This window comes from Laccaria bicolor, genomic scaffold, assembly GCF_000143565.1.
Source record: "Laccaria bicolor S238N-H82 LACBIscaffold_8 genomic scaffold, whole genome shotgun sequence".
Classification (NCBI taxonomy): domain Eukaryota; kingdom Fungi; phylum Basidiomycota; class Agaricomycetes; order Agaricales; family Hydnangiaceae; genus Laccaria; species Laccaria bicolor.
The window spans coordinates 1,436,666-1,456,428 of NW_001889879.1; the positions used below are offsets into that span (position 1 = coordinate 1,436,666).

General features: G+C 48.5%; 8 protein-coding genes across 8 annotated transcripts; 6 read left to right on the forward strand and 2 right to left on the reverse strand.

Annotated features, from left to right (window-relative positions):
• Positions 1-188: 188 nt before the first annotated feature.
• LACBIDRAFT_325872 (uncharacterized protein) lies at positions 189-1,875 on the forward strand (the record flags this gene model as incomplete). Its single annotated transcript, XM_001879311.1, has 8 exons — positions 189-366; positions 425-520; positions 628-706; positions 754-889; positions 973-1,174; positions 1,231-1,268; positions 1,390-1,675; positions 1,730-1,875. 8 exons carry the CDS (start codon positions 189-191, stop codon positions 1,873-1,875), a joined length of 1,161 nt encoding a protein of 386 aa, XP_001879346.1.
• A 1,433-nt stretch (positions 1,876-3,308) lies between these two features.
• On the forward strand, positions 3,309-7,236 carry LACBIDRAFT_293780 (uncharacterized protein). Its single transcript, XM_001879312.1, has 14 exons — positions 3,309-3,392; positions 3,436-3,527; positions 3,587-3,664; positions 3,728-3,808; positions 4,059-4,163; positions 4,250-4,316; positions 4,445-4,631; positions 4,681-4,812; positions 4,871-4,937; positions 5,001-5,039; positions 5,115-5,612; positions 5,659-6,010; positions 6,059-6,453; positions 6,501-7,236. The coding sequence occupies exons 3-14, from the start codon at positions 3,646-3,648 to the stop codon at positions 6,731-6,733; spliced, it is 2,175 nt and encodes a 724-aa protein (XP_001879347.1). The 5' UTR covers positions 3,309-3,392; positions 3,436-3,527; positions 3,587-3,645; the 3' UTR covers positions 6,734-7,236.
• A 205-nt stretch (positions 7,237-7,441) lies between these two features.
• LACBIDRAFT_318344 (uncharacterized protein) lies at positions 7,442-7,931 on the reverse strand (the record flags this gene model as incomplete). The annotated part of the gene is made up of 2 exons (XM_001879544.1): positions 7,442-7,691; positions 7,753-7,931. The coding sequence occupies 2 exons, from the start codon at positions 7,929-7,931 to the stop codon at positions 7,442-7,444; spliced, it is 429 nt and encodes a 142-aa protein (XP_001879579.1).
• A 582-nt stretch (positions 7,932-8,513) lies between these two features.
• LACBIDRAFT_318345 (uncharacterized protein) lies at positions 8,514-11,083 on the forward strand (the record flags this gene model as incomplete). Its single annotated transcript, XM_001879313.1, has 7 exons — positions 8,514-8,693; positions 8,744-8,924; positions 8,987-8,995; positions 9,059-9,097; positions 9,170-9,655; positions 9,702-10,050; positions 10,099-11,083. 7 exons carry the CDS (start codon positions 8,514-8,516, stop codon positions 11,081-11,083), a joined length of 2,229 nt encoding a protein of 742 aa, XP_001879348.1.
• Positions 11,084-11,367: 284 nt separating this feature from the next.
• On the reverse strand, positions 11,368-12,660 carry LACBIDRAFT_318346 (uncharacterized protein; the record flags this gene model as incomplete). The annotated part of the gene is made up of 2 exons (XM_001879545.1): positions 11,368-12,473; positions 12,525-12,660. 2 exons carry the CDS (start codon positions 12,658-12,660, stop codon positions 11,368-11,370), a joined length of 1,242 nt encoding a protein of 413 aa, XP_001879580.1.
• Positions 12,661-12,844: 184 nt separating this feature from the next.
• On the forward strand, positions 12,845-13,482 carry LACBIDRAFT_318347 (uncharacterized protein; the record flags this gene model as incomplete). Its single annotated transcript, XM_001879314.1, has 2 exons — positions 12,845-13,306; positions 13,378-13,482. 2 exons carry the CDS (start codon positions 12,845-12,847, stop codon positions 13,480-13,482), a joined length of 567 nt encoding a protein of 188 aa, XP_001879349.1.
• A 386-nt stretch (positions 13,483-13,868) lies between these two features.
• Positions 13,869-16,946, forward strand: LACBIDRAFT_318348 (uncharacterized protein; the record flags this gene model as incomplete). The annotated part of the gene is made up of 14 exons (XM_001879315.1): positions 13,869-14,830; positions 14,888-15,073; positions 15,135-15,161; positions 15,219-15,296; positions 15,347-15,466; positions 15,521-15,563; positions 15,630-15,786; positions 15,843-15,849; positions 15,902-16,084; positions 16,141-16,237; positions 16,291-16,424; positions 16,483-16,599; positions 16,667-16,784; positions 16,848-16,946. 14 exons carry the CDS (start codon positions 13,869-13,871, stop codon positions 16,926-16,928), a joined length of 2,310 nt encoding a protein of 769 aa, XP_001879350.1. The 3' UTR covers positions 16,929-16,946.
• A 279-nt stretch (positions 16,947-17,225) lies between these two features.
• On the forward strand, positions 17,226-19,760 carry LACBIDRAFT_318349 (uncharacterized protein; the record flags this gene model as incomplete). Its single annotated transcript, XM_001879316.1, has 8 exons — positions 17,226-17,381; positions 17,432-17,597; positions 17,649-17,660; positions 17,726-17,779; positions 17,830-17,993; positions 18,043-18,208; positions 18,261-18,821; positions 18,874-19,760. 8 exons carry the CDS (start codon positions 17,226-17,228, stop codon positions 19,758-19,760), a joined length of 2,166 nt encoding a protein of 721 aa, XP_001879351.1.
• Positions 19,761-19,763: the final 3 nt, after the last annotated feature.

A 19,763-nucleotide genomic window follows, 5' to 3' on the forward strand; every position in this document is an offset into this window, starting at 1 on the left:
CAAACACACCAAGGAAGGAAGAAAGAAAGAAGGATGTTCGCCCCAACGACAGTCATCCACGCCAACAAATCCTTCTCAGTGTCCTTCTCCGGAACGTTTGTCTGCGCCCCGAAATCAGGATTAGAGCGGGATCAATATTGGATCAGGCCTCGAGCGCGTCTTTGAGTTGAAAAAGGTGGAGGAGATCAATGCCCGGATTGGCGTTCGCTCCTCTCGTCCACTCGCTCCCGTCCCTGCCCTTGCTCGAACTCTTGACCATGACTCTGTTCCCATTGAGCTTGAGCCTGAGCCTGCTGCCCCAAGAACCGCCCATTCGTCGACGTCCGGAACTCAAAGAGCCTAAGGCCAAACTTGTTCTTCCCGGTGGTCGGTTGTTGTTGTGGGGTGAACGGCAGAGCAAGGAGAGTTGATGCGCGTGATATAGGTTCCTCCCGGTCATGCAGACCTGCTGGTGTCTTCAAATCAGACGGTAACCCATTAGCGGCGGCGGGACGGGCGGTATACGGACCGTTCATCGGCCGTGGGTCCCATTGAGGGCTGAAAGTCCCGTACCCATCGGACGTCTTGAGGTCTAAATGCCACTGTTGTTACAATTATCACAATAAGCTACCCGTTTACATCTACTAGTGGACGTTGAAGAAGGTCGTTCGCGGTACGAGGTGCTTCAAGCTGTTGACGCGTTGACGGGGGAGATTTGCATCTTGAGGTAGGCGTTGCGTGTATGAGGATGAGGGTCCCGATTTGGTCCTGAAGGCCTGATGAGCGAACCGTGCCTCTGATCACTCCTGGATCACTCAACGCAATGCCCGTTACGCTGCGCTGTCTTGTCCTCCCCACCGACGATCCAGAATCAAGTTCATTCGTTACTAGAATCGATGGCGACCACCTTGTCAGTGATCTCAAGGAAAGGATCAAAACTAAGATGGCGCCTCAGCTCAACAATGTCGATGCACCAACTCTTCTCCTTTGGAGGTGCACCATTCCAATGGGACAAAAATCATTGAATCTGTTCGACTAGATGGTACCGATGTTCGTATATCCCGCATCAAGGGTGACTGCCTAGTTTCACAGCTATCGATTGCGGGGTCTTATTTACACATCTTGGCCCAAACACCAGGCGGTCTCGCGGTGCATACGTCAACTGATATTCACTCTGCCCTTGAAGAAGACTCCGGTAAGTGATCGTGACTTACGCCTATAAGGTTCTTACTGTTGCTTTTGCCACTCAAGGCCACCTTCGAAACGAGCTCGTTTTACCAGGCCGGAAGGTAGGTTATATCTGACGATTTCTTTCTACTCATAACTAAGTGTTTACGGCCAGCTATCGAGCCTCGACCTCTTCAGACAAGTGAAGGCCACCGTCGAGACGAAATTATGTACCTTCTCTAGGACGCCCTTTGGAAGAAGGACGAAGCTTGGACCAAGATCGCTCGTGTTGTTGAAGGACGTGTACCAAATCCAAGTGCACTTGGGGAGGCCCAAGAATTTGATCTGTATTCACCTGACGAGGTTAAAGTTACGACCATCGATCTCGTCTATCTTTTAAAGTGGACCCCAGACGATGCAATTTGGAGTCCCATTCCTATCTTCCTAGTTCGAGGCGAATACACCGAACTCGAAATTTTTTCGGCGTCACAATCCCAGCACGTTCTCCTTTTAGGGCAACCCGGCATTGGTTCGTCGTACATTTATATAATATTTCATCCCTGATGCAATATTTTCTCTGTAGGAAAGACCGTATACCTGATGTACTCTCTTCTCAGACGACTCATTGCTGGTTTACCCACCATTTTCGCAAAAAGTCCCATCAATCGTTACATATTTCTGGATTCGGGCGTCTACTGGATCCCACATGACTCCTTCGCGATGTCTTGACATCCGGTGTTCACCGATCGCGTGAAGAACATGCTCGTGTTGTTTGATCTCAACGAATAGCAATCAACACCAGAAGAGTTTGGACACTGGAGAATATTGGCGTCGTCATCGCCGCGACCTAAACGATATAAGGAGTGGGTTAAGCAGCTAAATGTTAAACAATGGGTCATGAGTCCATGGTCATGGGATGAATTTTATTTTGCTCGGTAACGTGTTCAGCTTAGTATTGGCTTGACCTTCATATTGACTTCTTGACAAGGGAAACTGCTACCAACAACTATTCATTGAAAGGGTTGTTCGAGGCATTTTGCAAGTACGGGGGGACGGCCAGAAACCTTTACAAAAAAAAACCAGATATCGTAGAGCAGGAAATCCAGACTGCTATCGAATACTCCAATTTGAGTAAACTTTTTTCGGACTCGACCGAATTCCATGAAGAGACGAGCTGTACACTAACCACAATTTATCCCATGGTTGACGAGGCCGGCGTTCTGCAACGCTGGGCATATCGAGGAAGAGTCTCTTCTCCATACATCCTTAATTTGCTTATCACGGGCACCCAATCTAAAATCGATTCCGCCATTGGTGGACTCTAATCCTGGTTCCGAGGCGCAGACAAATGTTGCAAAGAAGGACATTTTGGAGAAGGATTTGTTGGCGTGGATGATTGTCGTTGGGACGTAACGCGTCTTTCGTTGGCGTGGTGGGGCTGATGGGGGATTTAGGTGGCTCATGCAGTTTTGCCCGTTCGGGTAAGCAATTTTAGAGTCGGAATTGTGTTGGTTATATGATGAATTACAGCTTTCATCAGGTGCATCCTTACATGAGCGTAAACCGCGATCATTTACTAGGTGAACACAAAACTCCATTCGCGAAGCAAGCTTGCGTGCGTCTCTTTTTTCCCATGTCCTTCTTTCACTATACTTACTCAGAATGTAGAGTGATAGGAAGTCTCCAATTTGCATCACTCTTCCTTCTGGCGTTCCTAGCGGGCGAAGCAGTCGGCGTATACCATTTCCGTTGGGTTGTACTCCCCAAATCTGCGTTCTTCTGGATGTCGTGCGTTTTTTCTGTCTTACACGCATCACCCATTCGTATTTATATATCACCCAGGTTCTTCTCGGTCTCCTTTGTCGATCCAGTAAGTTGATGCACGTCAGTGCCTTCTCCCCCGTAAGTTCATTACGTCCATCTTGCCCTTGATATATATAGCTGTTCCTGATACAAGGCGTAGGCATAGGCATTGCCTGAGCTCGGCATGATCCTTTTACCTATCACCATCGTGTACAGGCTTGTACCACTTTACGAAACGGAGAGCGTTCATTACGGGGATCAAAGCTCCAGCTAATGCAAATGTATTTCCACTTGGCGAGTTCTTTCCGTCCTTCTAAGCCAATAAGTGGTTTCAATGCCATCACCTGCAATGCTAGAGTATGCCCCCTCGTCTCTCCCCCGCATTCCAGCTGACGATGATTATGGCTAGCAGCTTCCTCTCCACAAAACGGTTCAGCGGAGCAGTACGCATTACCACATGCATGGTCCTTGCGTGTCTGGTCATAGATAGGCAACAGCCTCAAGGGATTGTTCAACCCTAAGCTTCGTCATGCGAGCCTGCTGATGTATTTTAAGAAGCGGTATCATGCTTTGGCTATGTGCGCGTGACTTGTTCTCTCCTCTCTCTCTCCCTTCCCTCTGATGATGGTCCTTACAGAACGTTCACCTACCCGCCGATGATGTACTTCCCTGCTTCGCACATGGAGGGTTACGCTTATGTTGACCCTCATCTGCAGTACGCTTGACCCGTCCCCTTTCAATTGTACAGGTGTACTTGATACTGACTCCTCTTTAACAGTTGGCAATCACGAACATCGCCACCCTGATGGGTCTCCTGGCGGACAAGCACGGATCTTTCACCTTGTTAAACCCCACCATGGTAGTTTTGGCCGCGAGCTTGTGTGCCGGCTTTCTTTCTTTCCATTTTCGCGTCCCTCATCATTCGACGCTCGTACCACCAGTCAAAGCGTCAAAGTCATAGTGATCGCATCCGAATTCTACGGCTTATTATCTGGAGCTTGGCTTTCACTCTTTATTTCTGAGCTCGCTTTGTTTGCTCTTCGTCCTACTGAAATTGGGTGAGCCCCTCACGTTCCTGTAGCAAAATCCCGCTGACTTGTTTGTGTTAGTCTTCGAACTGGTGCTCTCAGTGGCTAGTCTTCGAGCCCAGGACTGTGCAATCGGGTTTGCTTTCGCCCGAGTTCATATGGGCGAGGCCTGTCGGATTGTTTGGGGTGAGCTTTCTTTACTTTTCTATTGCCAATCGTTGACCATTGTTTGTGAATAGTTCCTACCATTTGTGACTGAGGGCATGTTTCAGTACATTTGACAACTTGTATCGCTAAAGAAGCGAATGGTGGAAATCCATTCATTAGTTGCCAAGGAGTGTAATTTTACTATCACTCAGCTCCGTCTAGCTTTTCCGTCTGACAGACATCTGACTCGTGTTTGTGATTGTTTGGGGCGGGTATTCTCGAGACGAAATGACGCAACTCGTAACCCACTCGTAACGTAGCCCATACTGTCTATGCAAGATGGTGAAATCGAAGCGGTTTTGGTGCATCCCTCTGGACGGTGGCTCCAATGAGGTATTCGCTGTTGACATCGGCCTGGACCAGCCGGTTTTTGACCTCAAGGTGATGATCAAAGCCTCGTTGAATCGCATGCGCCAATACGATGCTCAAGATATCCCGTTATATAAGGTGAGCACATTTTAAGCCAATTCAATCCTTTGTAGCTGAACCATGTTAGCTAAACGAGCCAGTCCTTGTCGCTCCCGCAGCTACTCTTTTACAACGCATCAAAGCACAAGGAGAGATTGAGGATATTGCTGTTAAAATGAAGGAACCCTCTGAAAGTTTAGGTGATGTCTTCCCAGGCGGGGTTGCTGATCGAAGGCTTCACATACTTGTGAAGTTCCCTATGAGAACCCAAGCACCAGGCAAGTTTCATCTGTGTCACAGTCTATATGTCAATTGACATTCACTTTGCCCCAGAAGATGAACCTGGTGAGTGTATGTGACTTATGCATATAAGTATTCGGGTTCCGACTGTTGCCTTTGCCACTACAGGGCCGCCGTTTAAACGAGCTCGTTTGACCAGTCCAGACGGTGGGTTACAACATTTCTTCTTCCTAACTGTAGCTTCCTGCCCTTGCTCATTTATCTACCCCCATTTTCCATCAGAGATTCCGGATTGGCTTCAGGAGCTCCACAAGAAGATCTGGAATCGCAAAGACCTCCGTCAAGAACTGTTCCGCAGCGTCACACTCACACTTACAGATTACAACAGGTTGCAAGAGAGCATGACAAAGCTTTATCTGAATGTCCAAGAAGAGGATTGTTGGAATGGTACTGCTGGTGTTGTAACGGCCAGGCTTGCTGCACTCCAATCCAGCAACAACTGCTTGGTCACCGACCATGGCCCTCATCGCATTGTGCAACCAATCAATCATAATGATGATCAAACTGAAGGTGACGATGAGGTTGATGAAGAACTTGGTTCCCTCTTCCCATTTGCACTTGAATACTTGGATCTTTCCAGCTTAAATCTCCAGTCTCCACCACCATGCATGCCTATGCCGCTTCTCATTCGGAAAGAATACCACATCCTCTCCAAGATGCTGAATGACCTGCCACAGGACGGTCGTGGTTCTGCAATCATAACTGGCCAGCCTGGAATAGGTGGGATTCTATCTTTATTTTCATGCTAGATCTCACTTCGGCACAGGTAAGACTGCTTACCTTTATTATCGATTGATACAAAGCATGCTCGCGGGCACCCGATGTTTATTTCAACCCATTCGAAACGAAAAGCATGAGAATACGGTTTATCTAATCGCTGAATCATCGATCGAGGTAGTCAATTCCTGGTCGACCGAAGGTGTTGTAGCCTTCTTTGATGCTGATGGGCCATCACCCCGACCGGCGCAGTTTATTATCGACAATCATTACATTAAAATCATTGGGGCATGCTTACCAAACGTGGCAGATGAAAAATGGACAACAAAGATGGGCAACGGCGCTGTTTTGAACAGGATTGTGACCACTCTGTGGTCACGTCAGGAGCTTTATATAACAGGGTGGGTGATAGCCTGCAAGTCAGGGAACTCCATTGATATGCTTTATAGAATGTTTCTTGCTGTGCCACATTTACCCTACTCCCGCCTCCAAGAATTAACAACATATTTTGGTTTCAACCCTCGCACCTGCTTTAATGCAAGATTGAAACCACATTACTTGCTTGACTACTTGGGGAGCATTGAAAAAAAGATAGACGAGACTGCGAAAAAAACTTCCTTGGAAAGTATTTGGCGTGAAACCTGCTCAAGGAAATCGATCTCGCACTCCATATTTCAGATCTCACCAAAAGATGATCGTCGTATGTTGAGCCAGGTTACAACAGCAGCGATTTCCCCATGGGCTTTGACTACCTTGTTAAAAATCTATGAACATCGTCAAGCGGATGCGTCATTCGAATTCTACAACATGATTAAAGACTTGCCTGATGAGGGGACCATTCGAGGTCAGATTTTTCAGGTGCAATTGTTGAAGCGCCTCAATGCTCTCAAGGGGCGGGAGCGATTCACGATACGGTGTCTGATTGGATCCAACACCTCCCAGTGGATGTATCCTGGTCCCACGGAGAATTCCTTCTCTTATTCGTCAACATTCCCCCACTTGCTCGAGGACGCAGTCACCCAGCAAAAGTCTGTTCACCTGGTCCCGCAAGATCCAGACTTTCCTGCAATTTCTATCCTCTATATTCCAGGGGACGTTTTAACCGTAATCCATGTTACTGTTGAAACAGAGCATCCTGTGGCAGTCGTTGATCTCGAGAGAATCGAATCATGGCTCAAACGAGCTTGTATACTTGCCAACCTTCGACCCTCGATCCTGGGCAACCACTGGCGGCTTATATTTGTGGTGCCGGAGCAAATAGCTTCGACTTTTCATATTCAGAGGTATGAAGGTGACCGTGATTCAAATGAGTGGTTCGAGAAAGTCGACCAGCATGTTCTTGGAATCGAGGAGCATGCGCTATGGGGAAGGTCCAATCAACTCCCAAGTTGTTCTGAGGCCTACGACTAATGAACAAGACCTCCTTCCTTTCATTCAGATCTATCGCCAATCGTTGACTATGAGTAGTTCGTGCTCTGGGTGACTGCGGGCATGTTTGAGTACATTGTATTGCTGAAGAAGCGGAATCGGTTAGGGTGAATTATTTTATTATGACTAGTTGCTATGGTATGACTCGTCTATGATCCATTCGATAGTTCACGCTTCCGTTGTGCAGTTAACAAATGCTAAGAGGCTGGAAAACGGTGATGCGAGACTGACTTGACACCAGCTAGCACGTCAACACGCGTCGTCAAGAGCAGCTAGGTGGGAAACATTCCAAAGGGTCTTCAAGTTCAGCAATGCTCCCGAACATTGAATATACGCTGTCATGTCTTTGACTGCGCCCTGGTCCAAGAACGAAGAAATGTCGTGGATGAAGCCAGAAACAAGTTTCAGTGTTCGGAAATTGGATTCCCTCTGAACTGAATTATGTTAGAAGTGCTGTAGACTCGAGGCTCGCATTGTGCCCAAGCGACTATTGACATGTTGTCGGGTGTTTTTGGCCAGGCCAACGAGTCTTGAATCCTTTTCAGTTCTTTGAGAGGCATAACCAAGAGTCCTTTCGCAGTTTCGTTTCGGTAGTCTATCGGGAACTGATGAATATTGTGGAACCCATCGTTAGTATGGCTGAGAGGAAATGATCTAAAGAACGTCGCCGTAGCGCGTAAAACCAACCGGGCGATTTAGTTGACGCAGAACGTACCTTACAATATTATCAGCATGCCAATGAAACGAAAGAAACGGATGCTGACATGGTGAAGCGCAAGCATACGCAGCCGGTCGTCCCACCAAAGGCCAAGGGCAACAGTTAGAAGAACTTGGGAAAAACGATAGACAGCAGAAACAGGTAGCGGCTATGTTGCCATTGCATAAGAGGGTCATGACGAAAATCAGAAATGTCGGCAGGACCAGATCGAAGGTTAGGACTTGAAAACCTGAGTCCCGACCAAGTCCCGACTCCCGCGATTTGCGTTGTGTCGGTGTCGGTCACGTGTAGGTCGGTATGACGGTGATGAGAGCGGTGAGCTTGAGCCCACCAGTATCGGGACCCTTAAACGGCACTCGTCCGTCCCTCCCGCAAGCAAGAAATACGGAGGTGAGAACTTAAAGGCATGATAGAAATCATGAAATGCTAGCGGCGTTATAGAGTGTTTTGAGTGTGTTCGTTGTGTGTTTTCCACACTCCGACGGTCCGCCGGGCCGTACACTCTATGATGTGGATTTTTGGTTTCGCATTGATGATGCTGAAAACATCTGGTCTCTATCCTGCGACACAGTGTCGATCGTGAACCTCATGCATCATGTGTCGGCATTCTCTTTGAGTGTGATGCTGTTGGCACTTATCCTCCTCCTGATGTTGTAGGACAAACTATACAATAGTAAAGGAGCACAGGTCTCAGGTAGGTAATCAAGTAGGACCTTGGTAAGATCCACTACTAACGTAGCGGGCATTGTCTACGCAAGATGTTCAAAGCAAAGAAGTTTTGGTGCATCCTTTTTGAAAGCGGCCCCGGGCCCAAACAGCCATTCTTTGTTGTAAATGGCCTCGACGACTTGGTTTTTGATCTCTTACGGAATATTAAGTCCACGGCGGCCAATAGTGACGTTGGTAAATATGATGCTCACGAAATCGTTTTGTATAAGGTGAGTACATTTCAAGCCAACTTAAGTTTTTGTAGCTCAACCCATGGTAGTTAACCAAGTCAATCCCCGTCAATCCTTCAAACAATCTGTTCCAACGCATCGAAAATATGGAAGATATTCAGAAATTTTCTATTCGAGTGGACGACATCGCTACAAGATTAAGTGGTGTCTTCCCAGATGGGGTCGACGAGCGGACGCTTCGATTTCTTATAAAGTTGCCCCAAGCACCAGGCGAGTTTCATCTGTCTCACGACCTATATATACCTCAACTGATCTTCAATTTGCCCTGGAAGAAAACTCCTGTGAGTGTTTGTGACTTGTGCATATGAGCATTCAGGTTCCGACTGTTGCTTTTGCCACTACAGGGCCGCCTTTGAAACGAGCTCGTCTTACCAGTTCAAAAGGTAGGCAACAACCCAACTGTAGCTCGATCCCCTCCTGCCCTCGCTCATTTGTCTACCCCCATTTTCCACCAGTTCCTGATTGGCTTCAGGAGCTCCACGAGAAGCTCTGGAATCGCAAAGACCTCTATGAAGAACTGTTCCGCAGCGTCACGCTCACACTTGCAGACTATGAGAAGTTACAAGATAGCATGGCAAAGCTTTATCCGAATCGCAAAGAAAAGGATTACCGGGCTGGTACTGACGGCCTAGCTACCAAGCTTGCTGTGCTCCAATTCAGCAACAAGCACTCGGCGACCGACCATGGCGCTGACCACATTACACAACCCACCCATCATGATGACGATGAAAGTGACGATGACGTTGATGAAGAGTTTTGCTCCCTCTTTCCATTTTCATTTGAGTATCTGGACCTTTCAAGTTTACATCTCCAGTCTCCGCCACCGCGCATGCCCCTGCCCCTTCTCATCCGGGAAGAGTACACATTTCTCTCTAGATTGCTGGATGACCTACCAGAGGGCGGCAACGGCTCTGCAGTCATTAGCGGTCAGCCTGGAACAGGTGGGATCCCGTCTTTCTTCTTATTCTAGCTCTCACCTACTCACAGGCAAGACCGCTTACCTCTATTATATATTGATACAAAGTATGCTCGCGGGCACCCGATGTCTATTCCAAACAGTCGAAACCGAAGCGCACGACACCATTTATCTAATCGACTCATCCGTAGAAGTTGTCAACTTCTGGCCAGATGATGAGTATATCATCGCCTTCTTTGACGCTGATGGGCCGTCAAGTCGACCTGCGCATTTTCTCCTCAACCATCATTTCGTCAAAATTATTGCAACATGTTCACCAAACAATGCTTTTCAAGAATGGATCGAGAAGCCAATTTCTCCTAACTGGGTGTCGAGGCGTATAACCACATTGTGGTCCCCTCAGGAGCTTTTCTTGACGGGGTGAGTGATAGTCTACAAGTCAGGGTACTACACTGACGTCATTTATAGAATGTTTCTTGCCCCGCCAGATCTCAGCTACTCCTGGCTTCGAGAGTCGACAAGATATTTTGGCTTCAACCCCCGCGACTGCTTTCATACCCCACCAAGTATTAATGAAGCCACGGCACGAATCGGAAAAAATATCAAAGAGTGCTCAAACAATATGTGCTTGGAAGAGTTTTGGCGTAAGACCCGCTCAACGAAATCCATATCGCAATCCGTTTTTCAGCTCTTTCCGTCAGTTGATGACGATGAGCGTTTGCTAGATGCTGCTCAAATATCAGCAGTTTCTCCGTGGGCGTTGACAACCTCATTAGAGATCTACGAACGATCCCAAACGGGTGCTTCATTCCAATTCTACCGAATCATTAAAAACACACGTAATGCGGGGACACTTCGTGGTCAGATGTTTCAGGTACAGGTGTTGAAGCACCTCGGTGGTCTCAAGGGGCCGGAGCAATTTACTATCCGGCGTTTGACTGATTCCGATACCTCCCAGTGGATGTATCCTGGTCCTACTGCGAGTTGTTGTTGTCCTTCAGCCGCATTCCCCCAGCTGCTGGAGGGGGCAGTCACTCAGCGAAAGTCTGTACACCTGGTCCCGCAAGAACGAAACTTTTCTGCGCTTCATTCTATCCTCTATACCCCTGGGGATGTTTTGACCGTAATCTATGCTACCGTCGAAACAGAGCGTCCTGTGGGGGTTGTCAGCTTCCAGAGAATACAATCGTGGCTCAAACGAGATTCTATGCTTTCCCACCTTCAACCATCGATCCTGGGAAACCACTGGCGGCTTATATTTGTGGTTCCGGAGCAAATGGCTTCGAGTTTCCGGATTCAGAAGTTTGAAGGCGACGCTGATTCAGATGGGTGGTTCGAGAAAGTCGACCAGTATGTTCTTGGAATCAATGAGGATACGCTATGGGCAAGGACAAGTCAACTCTCAAGTCCTACCGTTTTTAGGGAGTCGGGACTTGTCGGATTTTACTTCTAAAACAGCAATCATTCTGTAAAACATGATACTTTCACGAGAAACATCTCCTGAAGATAATCCCTTGCAATTTATTCAATCCTCACCACATTTTAACTGGCGGGGAATATATGTAAGATAACTTGACAAATAGGATGATTATAATAGATTATAATTATTGGTTCGCACATACCACACGGTTCCCGCAGCGCCAGAGTGAGAACCTTTTGGCCTGTTGGTTAGAATAGGTTCATTCATCAGCATCGAGAATAGCGTTTATTGAGACTCCGCGTCGGCGGCCTCTCAAGCTATTGGGCCACACAGTTTCCCTTACTTGTGAGAAAGGAGCTGAAAGCTGTGGGAAATACACACCTATCCTCCAGGTCGAACCGCTCGTGAAGCCACTCTATAAAATCAAACGGAAAATCCCCCCTCCTCGCCACCACCCACTCTTGATCCTTATATTTCTCCAACCACATCTCAGTGTTCCCATCGAACTCATTGCAGCACGCGTAGAGGAGCGCTCTGAGCTCTATTCCCTGCAGGTGGTGGCGAAAGAGCTGCGCGTCCAATGTTGCCAAGCGGAGCCGGAAGTGTGCGCGAAGCACAGCGTCGGCTGGCGTCTCATCGGCATGGTTCCCACGCGAGTTTTGGAAATCGGACATGAGGAAACGCTCAGAGTCGTCATCGAACCACCCGCCACCGACGGCAGCCAGCCAGGCTGGGCGGAACCCTGCCATCTCCCAGTCAATGATACCTGTGACTGCGCCGGTGGAAGGATCAATGAGGATATTGAAGCTGCTCAGATCGCCGTGCGCAAAGTGGAACCGGTCGTGGTTGGAGGAAGACACCTCTGACTGTTGGGAATTGTTGTAAAATTGTTTGACAACGTCGTAGACTTCGAGGGTCTTTTCGAACACCCAACAGCTGAGTTTCCCACCGGGCCGTGTTGGAGGCGTGCCCAGGAAGGCGAAGGCTTCCATAACACTGCGTTCGGAGTTGAAGGGTCCACACCGCTGGGGATCGACCTGGCGGGGGTAGTCGAGAAAGGTTATGTCATTGATGGGACCGACCATGACAGATTGCCCTTTGAGGGTAGTAGGAGTGAGCCTCGGGGAAAAGAGTGGGGTAAAGAGCGGATAGCGAAGGGAGTTGTGGCAGAGGCTTTCATCGCTCCTGTCTCCAGAGTACGGAGAGATACTGCCACACTCGGCCGAGGTGATGTTAAACAAAGAAAACATGATCTTCGCCAGATCGGTAGCAGTACGGCGCTTTTGTTCATATGTGAGTTGTTCAAAACCATCGGCCAGACAAAGACCCGGCATGTATTCCATGAGAATCCACTCGGCTCTCACAGGGTTTTCCGGTGTGCTGCAATAAAGGTAAACCTTTGGAACAGGGATAGATGTGCGCGCTACAACGGGGTGAGCATCGCAATAACACAACAACGACCAGGGGTAATGACCTCGTACCAGCTCCATCGCCGCCACCTCGGCCTCTGTTTTCACCGATTCACGAACAGGGAGGATAATGCGGGCAATAACTTGCATGCCGTTCTCTAGCGTGAATAAAAACACGCGTGCGTAAGAGCCGTTATCCATACAAGCGTGGTGACCGACTGAAGTTCGGAAATGGGATGAGATTATGATTTCGATGGCCTTTATATCGACGTTGGCGGCTTGCCATAGTTTTTCAGCTTCGGACGTCCTTTCGCAGCAGCTGCAGGAGCTCATGAGATTAAACTTTTGAAACCTAACCCTAAATTCGGGCTCCCTTCACCTTTGAATGGCACCAGCACCAAGAAAAAGAACAAGGAAGCGGAAGAGAAGAGCAGCTGTTTCCAGCTCTGAATCAGACTCTTCTTCAGACTCACCCTCCAGCAACGAGTCCGCACATCCACCGACATCGCTACACAAACCTATTATCTCTTCAAGTTCATCATCGGATTCAGACTCGGATTCGGATTCATCAGACTCTTCTTCCTCCAGTTCCGATGCATCCCTCAGAGCCGCAAAGACGAAAACACAATTGAATGTTGCTGGAGCGTCAGCGCCGAAAAATCTGAGGCACTTGTCGTCCTCGCCGTCACCCCCACCAGCGGACCTACCTTCTTTCCTACCCGTACCAGGAAACTCAAATAATGGAGATCGGGAATTGAAGGAACAGGAAATGAAAGATCGCTTCCGGCAATTCTGGATGGCCTCGGTCTCTGATGCTTTCAAAGATGATTTGGAGGAGATTAGAAAGGTGCGTTTTTTTCCAATATTCTTCCCTTTCGCTTTTTTCCAAGGCGACTGACCACTTTTTTTGAACGGTAGGAGCACGACTTTGGCGCGACGCGCTTGGGGCTGTTAATCGATGCATTGGCTGGTGGTACGGAGGTCTTCAAGCCGGGAGGGGAGATGGAGGTTGTTCTTGAGTGAAATTGGCATGGGTCGGCCTCTTGGGTTTGGTGCTTGGAGTGCGGTTTGAGAAGAGGACTGATGATTTTCCAGTATAAAAGTGCACGCTCTGTCTTGCGCTTCTTTGCTGTTGCTGGGTGTTGAAACGTTGACTCAACGTTTCGTGGCGTCAGGGAAGGCATGGACTCGGACACTTCCAGAATATTTGCTTAGTGCAAAGTCGCGACAAAACTTTTCTGTAGAATTTGTTGGTTGTACTTTTGTATTGTGGGTTAGTCGAGAATGTTGCTCAAGGCTCCTACCTCGAATAAAAGCAAGAACGGGCCAGGACGGACACGCGCCGAGGTTACATACCGTGCACAGCCCCCAACATTGGTAAAGATGGTGGGCAGTGGAATGTGTAATCAATGCCCTGGTTGGCATCCACCACGATGATTATGCCCTGGCTGGCATCCTCGACCTCGACACTCCCTAACATCTTCAATAATAACAACTCAAAGGCCTCTAATACTAATAACACCGACTCAGCATGTCCGCTCAGCGCCACGATAGCTAATCACGTCAACGCCGTTCGTTCAGCAATCAGCTCTCGATTCCCGCACAACGAGTCGCCCAGGACAGCAGGGCTGTCCAGACAACCACATACGACCAAAGAGGCACGGTTCGCTCATCGTGACCCTCGGAACGAGAAGACGCACGACGCCTACCTGGATGCACATACCTGGACCCCGAACCTTCCCCGCCAACAGCTAGAAGCACCTCGTACAGCGAACGACCTTCTTCACCGTCCACAACAACAATGGCATTTAGACCTCAAGACGTCAGATGGGTACGGGACTTTCAGCCCTCAATGGGACCCACGGCCGATGAAGGGTCCTTATACCGCTCGTCCTGCAGCTGCTAATGGGTTCCCGTCTGATTTGAAGACACCAGCAGACCTCAGGACGCCAGGGGGAACTTACATCACGCGCATCAACTCTCCTCGCTCTGCCGTTCTCCCCACTCAGCAGGTACAACAACTGAGTGGGAAGAAAAAGTTTGGTCTTGGGTTCTTTGAGTTTCGGACGCCGACGAGTGGGCGGTTCTTGGGGCAACAGGCTCAGGCTCAGGCGCAAGCTCCAGCTCAATGGGAACAACAGACTCATGGTCAGGAGTGGGAGCAAGGGCAGGGACGGGAGCAGCGGGTGGATGAGAGGAGTAAACGCCGTTATGGGATGTATTCGCCTCAGACGCCGCGCGAGAACCAGTTTGCGCAGTATGAAGTGCGCACGGCTAATGGCGGGTGGGCTGTTCCTCCTCCCGCTAGGAGCGAGGACTTGGAGAAGGGGCAACGGAAGGATGTGGATGAAAGATGGATTCGGCCTGGGGTGTACGTTTTTCCTTCTTGTTGTTTGACTTTTTTTGTTTTGTTGAGAGGAGATTGCAGTTGGCTGGCCCAATCCCGGGCATGGGTCTCCTCCACCTTTTTCAACTCAAAGACACGCTCGAGACCTAATCCGATATTGATCCCGCCCGTGGTGGACTCTAATCCCGATTTCGAGGCACAGACAAACGTTCCGAGGAAGGACACAATGGAGAAGGATTTGTTGGCGTGGATGACTGTCGTTGGGGCGTACGTCTCTTTTCTTTTTTTTCTTCTTCCTTTGGTGTGTTGAGGCTGATGGGGGATGTAGGTGGATCATGCAGTTCTGCACATTTGGGTAAGCAGTTTTTTCAAGAGTCGGGATTGTGTTGGTTATGAATTCGGTTTTCAACAGGTACATCTTTACGTGGGGCGTCTATCGCGATTACTACATGAACGAGTTTCCAAAGCTCCATTCCCCAAACAAGCTTGCGTGCGTCTCTTTTTCTCCGTCTTTCTTTCACTGTGCTTAGCGTTATATAGATTGATAGGAAGTCTTCAATTCGCATTTCCCTTCCTTCTGGCGTTCCTAGCGGGCAAAGCAGTCGACGCGAACCATTTCCATTGGGTTGTACTGCCCGGATCTGCGTTCTTCGGGATGTCGTGCGTCTTTTCTGTCTTACACGCAAAACATATTCGTATTTATATATCACCCAGGCTCTTCTTGCTCTCCTTTGTCGATCCAGAAAGTTTCATGCACGTCAGTGCCCTCTCCTACACGAGCTCATTTCGTACCTACTAACCATCTTGTTTTTGAAATATATAGCTGTTCTTGATACAAGGCGTAGGCATGGGTCTCGGGCTCGGCATGATCTTTTTGCCTACCGCCATCGTGTGCATGCACCACTTCAAGAAACGGAGAGCGTTCATTACTGGGATCGTACTCAGTGGAGCTTCAGCTGGTGCAATTGTATTCCCTCTTGGTGAGTTCTTTCTGTCCTTTTAAGCCATCGAATGGTTCTGATGCCCTCTCCTACAGTGCTAGAGTAAGCCCCCCTGTTCCTCCTCCGCGTTGCGGCTGACAAGGACGATGGTTAGCAAATTCCTCCCTACAAAAGGGTTCAGTGGAGCAGTGCGCATTACTGCATACATGGTCCTTGCGTGTCTGGTGATAGGCAACAGCCTCATGGGAATGCCGGCCAAACTGTTCATCCCTAAGCTCCCTCAAGTGAGCCTGTTGGTGTATTTCAAGGAACGGCATTATGCGTTGGCTATGGGCGCGTGAGTTTTTCGTGCTTCCTGTCTCTTCTCTCTGATGATGATGATGGTTTTTGCAGAACGTTCATTGCCCTGCTGACGATGTACTTCCCCGCTTCGTACATGGAGGATTACGCGGTACTGCATGATGTTAACCCACATCTGGCGTTTTATGCGGTACGCTTGTCCCGTCCCCTTCAAAGCGTACAGGGGTGACTCTTCTTCCACAGTTGGCAATCACGCACATCGCCAGCCTGATGGGGCGCATAGTGATGGGTCTCCTAGCGGACAAGTATGGATCTTTCACCTTGTTGATCCCCACCACGGTAGTCTTGGCTGCGAGCTTGTGTACCGTCGTTTCAGTGTACGTCTTCCTTTTCTTTTTATTCTTGCCATTTTGCGTCGCTCACTATTACCACCAGTCAAAGCGTGAAGGCCATAGTGATCGTATCCATATTCTACGGCTTTTCATCTGGAGCTTGGCTTTCGCTTCTTATCTGTGGGCTCGCTTCGCTCGCTCTTCGTCCTACTGAAATCGGGTAAGCCCCCTCCTACCTACGACCCCGTAGCCAAAATCCCGCTGACTTCTTTTGTGTTTCGTGATAGCCTTCGAACTGGCTTGGTGCTTTCAGTGGCCAGTCTTGGAGCCCTGCTTTCTGGGCCTGTGCAATTGGGTCTGCTTTCACCCGAGTACATATGGGCGAGGCCTGTTGGATTGTTTGGGGTGAGCTTTTCCTTCCTTCCGTTTTGTTCGAATCTTTTGACCGTTGTTGACTTTTGTGATTAGTTCTTACTGTTTGTGACTGCGGGCATGTTTTGGTATATTCGACAGCTTGTATCGCTAAAGAAGCGGAATCGAATAGTGTGAATTCAGGTATTTGGTCAACATGTGAGGGTTTTTTATTTGGCACCCGCCTGGCTGTTCCGTGGTATGAATGACTATGATGAGCAAATGTCGGCGACTCTCTGGCGCTCGACATTATGCTAAAACAATTCTCTGATTACATCGTGTTGTCATCGTGGCCAAATCGTGGCCATGGTAAAGACTTTGTGTCCTTGTCGTGTTTGGCATTGTATGGGGTCACGGGTGTGTATTGTTGAGACTGTTGAACAACGCGACTTGCAACATCACCTCGTAGGCCATACATATCGCTGTCTACGCAAGATGGCGCGTTTTTGGTGCCTCCTCGACAACGACGCCATTGGGCCATTCGCTGTTGACATTGGCCTGGACGAGATGGTTGTTGACCTCCAGAAATTGATCAGATCCTCGAAGAACCGTTTGCGTCAATACGATGTTGAAGATATCGCAGTGTATAAGGTCAGTACATTTCAATCCAATTCAATCCTTTGTATCTCATCCCATGGTAGTTAGAGGAGCCAATTCCCCTCGTTCCCTTTACCGATCTACGCCAACGCATAGAAAATAAAGAAGAAATTGAGACTTTTCCCCCTGAAAGTTTAAGTGATATCTTTCCAGACAGGGTCGCCGATCGAACACTTCACTTTCTTGTGAAGTTGAGAACCCAAGCACCAGGCGAGTTTCCTCTCCTAAAGTATTGTTGATGATACTCAATCAACAATACAGCAGGATTACTTGGTAAGTAATTAAATGTCCCATGCTAATCGATTGTCTCTTCCTATAATTCAAAACTGCCCAATTAGCCCCAACCGCAATTTCTGTCTCTTCGTCAGCGGGTTCCATTCTATCCAACGCCGGTAAGCAAATATCAATCAGACCAACGAAAATTGCTCATAAATTGGCTTAGATAATTACCTCACACTTTACTGTTGGGTTTTGAATAAATCCGTCAACCCTTTCCCCATTGATATCGGAAAGAGTAAGGGCCTGGGTCACCTGAGAACTATGATCAAGAAGGACAATGAACATCAGTTTGCTGCCATCGACGCTGACACGCTCGCGATATGGAAGGTGGGCAAATCTTCCCTGTGCGCGTCAAAGACATCTAAATTTCGGGAAGTTGTCTCCACCCATTCTTGTTGCGGAAATCAGCACGAAGCTCAAAGACGTTCAAAGCCCGCAGCAGATCCCGGGCTGCGTCAAGTTAGATGGTGTTGACGAACTGTCGGAACATTTCTCCTCGGCCCCTCGCAAGCATCTCCATATCATTGTGGAAGCCCCCACACGTATGTCCTTTTCCATGTCACAGACAATGACGTTTCCCTGATCTGACTACAGAGAATCGCGGGATGAAACGACGACGCGGCGAATTGGACGATCTCACAGCGGAAAAATCTCGTCTTTTCAAAATGGCAAAACAAGCACCGTCCTCTTTGTCTGAGCCCTCTACCTTTCAAACTGCAGCACAAGATGTTGTCGCCTGCAATCGTCCCTTCGATTGGGATACGATTCCCATCACTTTACTCCAGGAAGAGTTTGGACTTTTTATGGATGACCGTAAAGTCCTTCCATCGCCGAAGTCGCAGGAACTTCTCCAAGCTCTCACGGTGGCCGCGTGCAAGTGGCACGAGAATGAGACCCAGCGAAGGTCCGAAATTCAAAAAGTATTCAACGACGTAGCTGGTTTCTATCTATCAGCCGAGTTCATCGATGGCACAGAATACAAAACACATGGAAACTCAACAGTCAATATTATGCCTGCCGTCATCCGGAAATGTAACAACGATGCCGAATGCGCACTCCGGGAAGCCACTGGGTTATATGTGCAGTTTCTCGTTAAGGTGTTGGATAGACGTGGCATGGGCAACCGCTTTCCTTGCATTCTTCTCATTGATACTGGTAAGATTGTTCATTGCATAACTACCACCCAGTGCCTCATGTCACGCAAAAGGATCGTATTTTGGGCTTTACGGCTGCCTGTGGACTGGGGAGCGTCTACACGTTGAACCTTTAACGTCGTTTTACGATTTACAAACACATTGGACGGATGAAAGCGGCAGGCAAGCCATTGCCGGAAGTCTGAACGCCTTTCTAAATGCCATTCCCCGCCTTGAGGCCCATTATACCAGACTGGCATCCATTGCACTCATCGCCTTGCCAGATCCCTCTCCACTGAACCGTGTGTATCCGTACAAAACAAGCTACGACGACGAGAATGGCCAGCGTATTAACTTTTCATATCGGTCCCGAGTTGATGATAAACTGGTCTTTGTGGCCGAACCCGACAAGTCTACTGACAAAGATATAGGTACCTTATGCATCAAGTTTACTAGGCGATATTCGGAGGATGCCCATCGCTTCCTTGCACAACTAGGCTATGCACCACGACTTCGAGCGGTTGTGCGACTCCCTGGTGGGTGGAACATGGTCGTCATGGACTACTCAAATTATAAGCAACTCTATGAATCAATGCCCCAAATGTCGAAAGAACAGCAATATGCAATAACGGCCAAAGTTATAGAGGTCGTTCAAAAGTTGCATGATGCCGGGTTCGTCCATGGCGATCTCCAATCTTCCAATGTTCTCGTCGACTGTGGAATGTCAACAAGCAAAGATGACATCAAGATTCATCTCATTGATTTCGACTGGGCAGGTCGTCAAGGAGAAGTCGTATACCCAATGGGTGTCAACACAGTGACAGTTCGGAGGCCAGAAGGTGCTTTAGATGGAAAACCCATCTTGGTAGAGCATGACTTGGTCATGGTTAATTCTTTCCCCAAACACGAAATTGCTCTACTCCATGCATATGTCCATACATTCGGCAACTTGTATCGCTGAAGA